At 45.4% G+C, this 11,480-nt stretch overlaps 1 protein-coding gene across 3 annotated transcripts in view; it reads left to right on the forward strand.

The window, feature by feature from the left end:
- The window catches only part of LOC119176960 (serine/threonine-protein kinase H1 homolog), a 38,117-nt gene that overhangs the window by 24,676 nt on the left and 1,961 nt on the right, over positions 1-11,480 (forward strand). The window contains exons 2-3 of one of the 3 annotated variants that reach the window (XR_012887118.1): positions 6,391-6,540; positions 8,255-8,380. Coding sequence is in view for 1 of the 3 variants with exons in the window: in XM_075878279.1 (XP_075734394.1) it covers positions 6,391-6,540; positions 8,255-8,278 (174 nt within the window). In the remaining 2 variants the exon portion in view is untranslated. Of the gene's footprint in view, positions 1-6,390; positions 6,541-8,254; positions 8,385-11,480 lie in introns of those variants that run through there. The other 2 variants (XR_012887119.1, XM_075878279.1) reach the window with 2 other exon arrangements.

Raw genomic sequence — 11,480 nt, forward strand, 5'->3', positions numbered from 1 at the left:
CACTGCCACATAAATCAACTTGAGCGAATAGCGCTTAAGTAAAATTGACGTTAACGCGGCGTAACGGCTGCATCAAAGGAGTGGATAAGTAATGTTCATAAAATTAGGTAGCCAGCACTGCAACCCAAACTGACGTTTCACGAACATTAGGGTTTGTTGGAAAAGTAGATCCGGGACGTGGCGGGCTCTCTGGTAGAATACTTGATTGCCAAGCAGAATGCTGGGGTTCGACTCTTGCTGGGACATTTATTATTTGCATTCGTCGAGTGAACGCTGCCGATGCCAGCTTCTTCTTAATGCTCACGCGTCAAAATAACCCATGTCTGTTCTTGCCGTTCCTGGGTACATCACCTGTGGCACATACCCGCCCCCGGGGATGTGCCACACGTCTGGGGGAAAGGGTTTGATGACGTACGCGATGGGATTGTGACATTATTAATGTCATGACTAGCGAGTGATATTCGTCAAGCCATCTTACGCTCTCCTACTAATTTTGGTTAACCCCATGTTAAGGGGGTGATTACGAGAGCACCCAGACGGAGGCGGCTAGATAGAGGGATAGTACGCAAGAAAAATAGCCCTGAAAAGTTTCACTTCTTTCCTTCCCCTCCGCAGTGGTGTCTCACGACAGAATCTGGTCGGGTGTCATGTCCTTTAATTAAGACACAATTAGGCACTCTCACGTCATTTCGAAATTAAGATCTACCGATTTCCTGTTCTGTGGCCTCAGAATAAAATATACTTACGGTACACAGATATGTATTGTTTTGCAAACTGGTGATGGACTTCCTATACGTAACAGATGCCATGAACAGCTGGCAGTTTTCCACCTCCACGACAAACGGGAGTGTCGGGAGGCAGACGCTGCGAGGTTAACGTACTTTTCATTAGCATACCGGTGACATATTTCATATCACCTGCATTAAGTTTACAAAAGAACGTGTTTTGACATTGTTTTAGGCTGTTTTAATGATGTCCATACCCTCCACGTAATTCTTTCAACCAAGAGATTCGTAGGATGGTTTCCGTACGAGGTCGCCGTTTTGATAGTGTCGATTGTTTCAACGCATGCCTCCATGGCCCTCGCGTCAAGGGCCCTGCAGGGAATCCCTGTAGTGCTATTGACACTCGGGCATTTTAATAAACCGAACCTTCATGACACGTCTTTTTGTTGGTAGCGTGCCTTCTTGCCATGATTTAAGTACACAAATATTTTCACGCACCTTACAGCGACTATTTTGAGAGCCATTTACAACACGTCACATTTACACATAACTTCATGACTCAACTGTAAACTTATTACCACAGTCCTTGTTTTCTTTGGCCAGTTTTGCCCCTTGGGTCAATAAACGTCACATCGTCATCATGCCATAGATGGTTTTCTGGCTGCGCTCTTAACGAGTGTCCTCCAAGGACAACTTTCCAGTGAAACAGTGCGTGGACGCTGCCTTGTTTGCCTTCGTTCCTTGCACGGTTATCCCGTCAAACATTCTCCACCGTGGAATTGCATATTAATTTTAAAGCTCTTCCCGATATTTCACCAAACGGTAAAAAAAAAACAATTAAGGGGTGGGCATAGTGTAGTGGGATTTTTTAGGTTATTCGGGAAATACACGAGTTTCCGCTTTTAATTTTATCCTATCTGGCTTTATAGACGCGTTCGTAAGACTATTGTAAATGTGCCAAAATTCACATAGCTAACCTCATAGGCGTGCGCATGGTGGGGGGGGGGGGAGCAAGGAGGTTTCTCCCTCCCCCCTCGCCAAGTCAACTTTGTATATTCTGCCTGAGCTGTCCCGTCATTGTCTAATGTGCAGGGTTATGATGACCATGCAAACTTTTGACGATTATACCAGCCGATGACTTCTGATATCCTGGGACGGAAGGCAGGTGGTTGTGACCAGCACGGCAGTGCTTAATTTTATTTTCGCACCCTGTATTCGAAGAACCTTGTTTTCCTTCGGACTTTTTCATTGAAGGATAGAAAAAAAAAGGGGGGGGGGGGATCACTGCGGGGAAACCCGCCCGCCTGTGGCTATCCGAGTTTGTAGATGCTGAAGTTATGCCATTGGCATGTGCTGGTTCTTCATCAGGGGAACCAAGTTTTGTCCCCCCCCCCCCCCATCTCCCGTATCTAGTCGGTACAGTCTGACACAAATCAAGCTTGGAAGGGATGCAAAGTGAAATTAAGAGATGACCTGTGTTTCACAACAGCCTGCCGTCGCATCCTGCTTTCGGAGAAAGTTGGAGGTAGGCTGTTCTTGGAATGCAAACATAAAGGGGCCCTCGGCGTCCATTACCAAAAATCTTACTGAGTATAAGACATGACACCCCCTTAGGTTAGTACGATAGAGCGCCCCCCCCCCCCCCAATCTCTGCGCACGCTATGCTGATGGGACGTACGTACAAGTTCACCGATATGTCGGAATATGATCGTTACCCTATCGCATCTTTCATAGAATACGAGAAGGCATTTGATTCTGTAGAAATATTAGCAGTCATGCAGACACCGTGGAATCAGGGCGTCGACAAAGCATATATAAACATCCTGGAAGAAATCTGCAAAGAATCAACTGCTATCATAGTTCGATCTCCATGAAGAAAGAGACAAAATACCAATCTAGAATGGGGTAAGTCAGGGGGATACAATCTCCCTAATTCTATTTACCGCATGCTTACAGGAGGTTTTCAGTTGCCAACAATGGGAAAGGTTAGAGATAAGAGTTAATGGAGAGTACTTTAGTAACCTGCCGTTCGCGGATAACATCGTATTGCTGAGTAACTCGGCGGACGAATTGCAACTCATGATTACTAAACTAGACAAGGAGAGCAGAAAGGTAGGTCTTAAAATTAATCTGCAGAAAACGAAAGTAATGTACAACAACCTAGGAAGAGAGCAGCGCTTCTAGATAGGTAATAGTGCACTTCAAGTTGTAAAAGACTACGTCTACTCAGGACAGGTAATAACCGCGGAGCCGAACCACGAGGTTGAAGTAACTAGAAGAATAAGATTGGGGTGGAGCACATTCGGCAAGCACTCTCAAATCATGACTTGTAGATTGCCACTATCCCTCAGGAGGAAGGCATGTCACAGCTGCATCTTGCCGGTGCTTACGAAGCAGAAACCTGGAGGTTTACAAAGAGAGTTCAACTTAAGTAGAGGACGATGCAGCGAGCGATGGAAAGGAAAATGGTAGGTGTAACCTTAGGAGACAAGAAAGGAGCAGAGTGGATCAGGGAAGAAATCGGGGTTAAGGATATATTATAGTTAAAATCAAGAAAAAGAAATGGACATGGGCCGGATACGTAGCACGTAGGTAGGATAATCGGTGGTCATTAAGGTTAACTGACTTTATTCCCAGAGAAGGCAAGCGGGTTATGGGGAGAAAAAAAATTGGTGGGCATATGACACTAAGAAGTTTGCGGGGATAAAGCGGGGATAAAATGGCAGCGGGAAGCACAGGACCGAGTTGACTGGCGGGACATGCGAGAGGCTTTTGTCCTGCAGGGGACGTAACCAGGCTCATAATGATGATTATGATGATGACCCTATCGCAGTCTACTTCTACTGGTAGGCTGCTGACCCGCAGGGCGCGGGTTCAAATCCCGGCTGCGGCGGCTGCATTTCCGATGGAGGCGGAAATGTTGTAGGCCCGTGTGCTCAGATTTGGGTGCACGTTAAAGAACCCCAGGTGGTCTAAATTTCCGGAGCCCTCCACTACGGCGTCTCTCATAATCATATAGTGGTTTTGGGACGTTAAACCCCACATATCAATCAATTACTTCTACTGGTAGCAAAATTAGTGACATTAACTGTAGTAAAGAACTTAGTTGACGAGTCTGGTCTGTTTCTCCAAGACAGTGTTTCTCGTTCGACCTCGAAAGAAAATGAGAAAAGTGTCCCCCCCCCCCCCCCCTGTTCAATAGAGAGACCAACAGTTACCGACTCTTGACATGCTCTTAACCTACATAGAGGAGAACGGACCCTTCCCACATACCATGATCGGTTTCAGACCTAAACTATCAACACAGGACATCATGTTACAGATTAAGCATCAAATACTCGACGTGGGGACCAGATCTTTAGACTCTAAGGCTATCCTTGGCCTTGATCTCACTAAGGCCTTCTATATTATCACACACAGAGCCATATTAGAGAATCTTCAGGGACTGGATGATAGGAGAGCGCACCTACGCATATGTGAGAGACTTCCTATCCGACCGCACTGCAAGAATTGTGGTCGGAGAGGCAAGGTCTGAAGAGATTGAATTTGGCAGTAGGGGGACGCCACAGGGTTCGGTGCTGTCTCCCCTGTTATTTAATGTGGCGATGATTGGCCTACCCGCAAAACTTGACAAAATTGAGGGCCTCAGACATAGCATATACGCAGACGACATCAACCTCTGGGTGACGGGTGAGAGTAACGGAGACATCGAAAATATATTACAAGAAGCTGTTGACAGCTGTTGACACTGTAGAGAGATATGTAGAAGGTAATGGGCTAAAATGTTCTCCCGAAAAATCGAAATTGCTCATTTATAGGCCCACATGTAGGGGACGCAAAAGCATACAGGAAAAGCCAGACATCACGATTTTTGCAGGGGGAAGTAAAATACCCATGGTAGCGAACCTACGAATTCTCGGCCTCCGTATATCTGAGAATGGGCGCAATGGAGAAACTATTAGGCTATTAGAGAGCAGCGTCCACCACACAAGCAGGCTGATCAAACGAATAGCCAACAAAAACTACGGTATGCAGGAACACAACTTAGTTCGTTTAGTACAGGCTTTTGTAGTCAGCCGAATAGTGTACGTTGCCCCATATCTTAAACTACATGCAGCCGAACGGAGAAAAATAGATTGCATCATTAGTAAAGTATATAAACAAGCAATCGGTCTCCCGTTAAATGCGTCGAATGACAAGTTCTTGGATCTAGGGCTACATAACACGCTCGCAGAGCTAATAGAGGCCCACACGATAGCAAAGTATGATCGGTTAACCCAAAGCCCTACGGAAAGGCATATTTTGGACACAATTGGCGTCACGTACAACGTGGAACATGGGGTAAAAAAGGGCATTACGTGGGAGGCAAGGGGGCATATCGTGGTGGCTCCATTACCTAGAAATATGCATCCTGAGCATCGCCACCCTAGAAGAATAGAAAGGGCGAAAAGCCTACATAAAAAGTTTGGCAACGGCCGGGACGTGGTCTATGCAGCAGAATACGAGAATGGCCGAAGCATGGTAATCGTAGCTACAAATATTCAAACGGATTCCAACGTCAGTGGCAGTGTACGTACAGATAGGGCAGACGTGGCGGAGGAGGCGGCTATAGCACTAGCACTAGCCTCCACAAAAGCCGAAGTTGTGATCAGCGATTCCAAAACCGCTGTTAAAAAATTATGTCAATAGAAGGATCTCACCGGAAGCGCTAAGAATTCTGGCAAACTTTTGCGACGAGCGGGTAGGTCATATTGTATGGGCATCTGCTCACTCCTCCCTTCCCGGAAACGAAATCGCGCACGACCTGGCTCGAGAACTGGCCGGCCGAACAGGCGCAGCGCGAAGTCCGGGTGTGGAGAGGGACCGCATAATTAGTTATGAAGATATCGCAAAACACTACAGGCTAGAAAGGGTCCGATTCCCCCCGGCACAAACCTCGCTCAACAAGCAGCAGGCGATGGCATGGCGCCCTTTACAAACCAACACGTTCCCGAACCCGGTAACTTTTCACTACATCTACCCAGAGATATACTCAGATTTGTGTAAGTTCTGCAATCAAAGGGCAGATCTCAATCATATAGTGTGGGCTTGCCCCTCAGTGACAGGGCAGAATAAAAAAAATTACAACAATGAAGAGCATAGACCGCACTGCTAAGCGCAGACCCAGAAGTGCAACTCCACGTCCTTCGGCAAGCCGAGGATGCCGCCAGAGCTCAAGGACTCATGGCTGCCACCTAAGGGAAGGAGACAATTATTCCACATCTTGCCGTTTTTTTTTTTCTTTAATAAAGTTATTTCCTCCCTCCCCCCCTCGGTTTGAAAACTTTATTCTGTGTAGCATGAATATTCATGTGCTATACGTAGTAGGCACTGGAGGCGCATGGCGTTTACAGGCTTGGAAGTCAAGATTCGTGTGTGTTTCTATGAACCATAGTTAGAGCTTTAGTCTGATTTTTACTCAATGTGGCTGAGAACGTTCCCGTTGAGCTAAATTTCTGTAAGGTACAGGTTCTTACGCAGCCGCATCAATCGTATCTTCAAGCTCTGAAGGAAGTTGGTCGCGTGAAAAACTATCTTCCTTCGTTCTTTTTTTTGCTGAATTGCGGTTTCCAATTGCGTTTTCGTTGTTCGAAATCCGCCCAAGTCACTCCTCTCTCTTGCACAGGGCTGGGAACGCGTGTCGGAGGAGGCGAAATGCGTCATTCGCCAGCTGCTGCAGTCGAACCCAAAGCAGAGGTTGAGGGCTGCCGAGCTGCTGGATCATCCATGGGTGGTAAGGACGATGGCAGCGGATGCTGTGCGCCGGCCGGCGCAGGTTCGTTCCGCCCCTCACTAGTTTTGGGAATTGCGTGAGAACGCAAACTAGCGTGGTGCGGGGATCATTCGTTTGCTACCGTGCCCCCAAAGTGCGAAGTGCCTCTGAATTTATGGCAGCAGGCAAAGAACGCCGTGCGCATAATTAAAACTTGAGCCATTGAGTTTCGCGGACCTATACTCTTGCTAATATCCCTGCATATCATTATCCAGGGTCACTAGTTCAGGCAACTTACTCTGTATCGGAAAACCCATAGCGTAACACCGGTGGTAACTGAAGTTACTTCAGAGGCACCTCTACTTTGATTCCTAATTTTTTGTTAACGATCAACCTCGATCCACGAGAACTGGCATAAAGAATTCGCCGATTATTATGAATGATTTACAAGCTTATAAAGAAGTTAATTCTCCATCCAATCATATTAGGTACAACAATCGCTTTCAGTGTCGGAATGGCTGGTATATGCACGCGGCGGCTGCTGCTGCTGCTGCTGCTGCTGGTGGTGGAAATGCAAACGCGCACAAGGTAACCTTAAATATATATAAAATGTCAGCCTTATTAAGAACAATACGTCAAGAACACAAAAAAATTTATTACGCCATCGATGAGACGAAAGTAACTAGCTCGGGTACCTTGGAACTAAGACGGAATGTACAGGTTAACTATGTTATACGTCGTGAGCTTGCCTGCGAAAAATGCTTTTCCGACTTGTTTATGAAACAGCCTAAATCCAGTTTCAACACAAATTGTTTCAAATATTATTCGAGTAGGCGATCAGAGTACATTATCTTCCTTTAACAAATTATTTCCGCTTGGATGTCACACACAAGGGGACACGAGAATTATACGACAATACACAACAAAGACTTCTGGCCGGGAAGGATTATATCCTTGGAATATTTTACAAAGGACAAAGTACGATTATTGTGTACAACAAACACTACTCGGAGGGGTTATATCCTTGGGATATTTTACAGAGCACAAAGTACGATTCTTGTGTATTTGACTGGATATGGCTGTTACGTTGATGTGAACGAGGAGGGGTTATACAGGCTGCCACCCAAGCGCCGATAAAGAACACATGCGAGGGTTCTTGCTTACGAAAATAACACATGTTTAAGATAATTTACACACTCACAAGAGTTAACAAACTACCCTAACTGAGTTGTGCGAAAAAAATTGAAGTACAAAAGGAAGACACCAGGACACCGTGCTGTGTCCAGGTGTCTTCCTTTGGTACTTCAATGTTTTTGCGCAACTCAGTTCTAAGACGAATCACGAACTCGCCCAGCGGTCTGCGCTTCTTAACATGGGCGTGCAGACAGCATGGGAGGGCCAGTGAAAGCACAGGGCTCTCAGAGCACATGCGACGCGCCCTCTATACCCCGGGTCCGCGCCCGCGCTTCTACACCAACTGTTCTTGTGAGGCGCGGGCCGGGTAAGTGAGATAAGCCGGTGAGCGTTCCTTGCAGGCCATTTCCTTGCATTGCCGGTTACAATTACGTGTTGTGTGTCTGTCTATAACGTTTTCACCATACAACACCAAGCAGCGCCTAGAGGAGGCGCTGCACTAAGTAAATGTCGTGTATGGTCAGTAGACATACCTATGGGCGTATTTTTTTTTATAAGCGTTGTTTTTCTTATTGTTCTGACTGTCGTTCTTATAAGACTGGCAGTATGCAGCAAATAAATATATAAATGTATTTTTTTTCAGGTCCGGCTTCAGCGTAAATCATGAGTGATTTATTAGAAGGGGCCACACTTTCAGCGCGTATACAACTCGCTGTGCGAGATGACGCACGGAATCGGCGCTTCGACCTGAGCACCTTTTCTCTTACAAGTAAGTGCATGAAGGGTGAGCGTGGGGACTGCGGTCATTTACGGTTATATATAGCTCAAAGTTACGTGAGTTGCCGCCTGACTATACTCTATACAAACCTCCTGCCCCCCCACCCCACCCCCTCTTAGCGCACGCCTTCGATTGTGATGACATACGGGGCAAAATCTTTGATGTGTACTTACGCGCAACTATGTTCCATTCACCCTGTAAAACTGTGCAAGGCACTCGAAAATTTATATCTGATCACACCAAAATCGTCAATTATTTGCGCATTGATCTTTGTCTTCGCGCGTCGCGTCAGTAAACGTATGTTATGTCATATTGTGATATCGTTTCTGATATGAAAGTACAGCGAATACTGGGTTCAAAATTAAAAAAAAAAGCGTACTCATGATTAGGGCCGCGTGGCTATCGTAATAGAAAAGGATTATGTTAGTTTTATCGTCTTAAACTTTGCCGGTGACCTTTTTTCTCTGGGATAACTCTACTGTGTACAGTGTGAAATTTGCTCGGCAGTGTAGTGATGTTTTTTGACTGCGCACACAAGGAAAGCGATTAGCGTAGCCCATTATCTAAGAGGGCGCTGTGATAGATTTCGGCTCCTGAGCAACACACGGCCTGGACTATTTACAACTGATTCTCAATGTCTGCCTGAAATCGTTGCCTCTTTCTTCAAATAATGTCATGAATGCACTCTCTCTCTCTCTCTCTCTCTCTCTATATATATATATATATATATATATATATATATATATATATATATATATATATATATACCCGTATATGGGTCATTCCATATCAAGGTGCACCCGGTCAATTTTTGACCATATCTGATTATGCTGAAAAAATCATGCAGGCATATGTGAATGTGAGAAGTAGTTATTGAAGCGTAATAATTCGCAAAATTTGTTGTGTTGCCTAGAAGGCACTTCAAACTTTAGGCACCCAGAGATTGAGAAAAATGGGACAGGAGCGTTTGGCTAGGTGAGTCTTCAGCTAATTGTGCATGAAGAATGTTGATACTAAATGGAGGAAGCGAACTCGAAAATTGTCAAGCAAGTATTTAGACAACAGCAGAATACCAAGCCTAAAAGAAACATTGGTTAAGAAGGGGGAGAAAACAGAGGGACATGTGGAAGATTGGAATGCTTAAGAGATCACGCATTAATTGCGAGATCACGCAGTAATTAAGAGATCACGCAGTAACTTTCAAGCAGTAAATTGCAAAAGAAAAGATCTACGATAATTATCGGGGTAGCCTTCTGCTGTTCGAGGCCAGGACGGGAGACCAAGACGTACCGAGCCAAATACGAAGGCACAGACACGTTATGTAGTGCGCGTGGAAAGGAGGAGGAAACGGCTGAACATTTGATAATGTTCTGTAAAGGCCTCCACCCTATAGTCGAAGGTAATGGCGCCAAAATTTTCAAAGCATTGGGGTTCAGAGACAGTGAAGGCAAAGCAGACATAAAACAGGTAGAAATAACCAGGAGGAGGTTAACTGACTGGTTGCTACAATCAAAGTGCGAGTGAAATTCAATCCTTCAACACATATTGATAGTACTTGACTTTAGGCCTCTAAAGCTAGATTCACGCGCGAGGGTGAAATACCGCTGCTCCGTGGACCGAATAGTCAGGTGATTACTCCGATCCAGCTCGGCAGCGGAGACGTCGCATCCACACAGCCGGAGCTACGTTCGCGGAATTCCCGTGCATACTCTCGACTCCAATGCTTATGTAGCGCGCTTGTTCTGCCTTTATTTTCTACGTGGAAATATTTGAGACTGGACACAGCTGACACCAGTAAGATATTTGTATATATTTTTTAATTTATCTGCTTTGACCTCGCGTTTTTGAACGCGTGAGAAAGTCCCGCTTTTTTACGTGCACATCAATCACTAAGTGGCGTCTGCGTCTACATGAAACGCTTAACTTTCCGCAGCGTTACAACATGCACGCCAAAACAGCCTACTTCGTGTTGTGCTTCATGTGCAGAAGCTCCGCCTCCATAGCTTTGCCTACAGTGCCAAGAAAAGTTGTCGCCCAGTATAAAACGCATGGCTTTTAAGCCGGCTGCCTGCTTCCTAGCCGCGCCAATCCAACCAATGTTGACAGATTTGACGCTGAATCCTCTCGATCGAGAGCAGACGACCGTCAAATGGAGGGATCGAATTGCGGCGACACGTTTCCATCCGTGCCGCGATCGGAGGAGAGCGAGAACGGCGCGTTTCGATGACGCGCACGTCACGTGACACGCCGTACGCTGCGAAAATTCCTCCTCCGTTTCCTCGTGGGAGTCCACCATTAAGGAATCTAAAAGGGCACTGTCAAATCCATCCATCCATCCATCCATCCATCCATCCATCCGTCCGTCCATCCGTCCGTCCGTCCGTCCAAGTGAAAGTGTGTCATGTCACGCTAAATATCTTAAATATTACTACTGGTTTGAGCAATTATCACGAAACAATTTTACCTTAATCTAAAGGGTGTACTCTTTCATGACTATGGTAGTAATTAATTTTTGTTTGAACTTTCTTTGTCGCCTTCGCAAAAAATGGCAATGTGCTGCATGTTTGGAGTTTTGTACTTTTTGTAAGTTGTAAAAAAGTGTGCTTTTCATAAGTTATAAAAAGCGAATTTTTTCACCTTTGATATATTTACATTTTCTGTTTTACATGTTTCTATATTGAATGATTGAAATACTTCAGAAGCGATTGAAGAAAAAGCATTGCCAAAACATGACACTGACAAAGGCAAAAACAGCGTTTTGACTCTTGTTGAGGCTCAGATTTTGCAATGTAGTGGTCTAAGTAAAAATGTGGTTTATATATAAAATGTTGCATAGTACAATGTGTCAGTAACACCTGCAGGAAGGTTCCGAAAAGTAGATTTTGTTTTAAGGTAAGAGTTACCCGCAGCCAAAAGTAGAACCGAAGAAGACGACGGAGTGTGCGCGAAAGCAAGTGTTCACATATAGGCTACTACAAGCTTTCATGGCCAAATCCCCCAGAGTGCTTACGGGCAACAAACAAACAAACAAACAAACAAGAGATCGAGAGAACGCGAAACGCTTGAGTGGGCGAACGGGTACGGGTGAAGC

Source organism: Rhipicephalus microplus, chromosome X (assembly GCF_043290135.1).
Source record: "Rhipicephalus microplus isolate Deutch F79 chromosome X, USDA_Rmic, whole genome shotgun sequence".
NCBI classification, from domain to species: domain Eukaryota; kingdom Metazoa; phylum Arthropoda; class Arachnida; order Ixodida; family Ixodidae; genus Rhipicephalus; species Rhipicephalus microplus.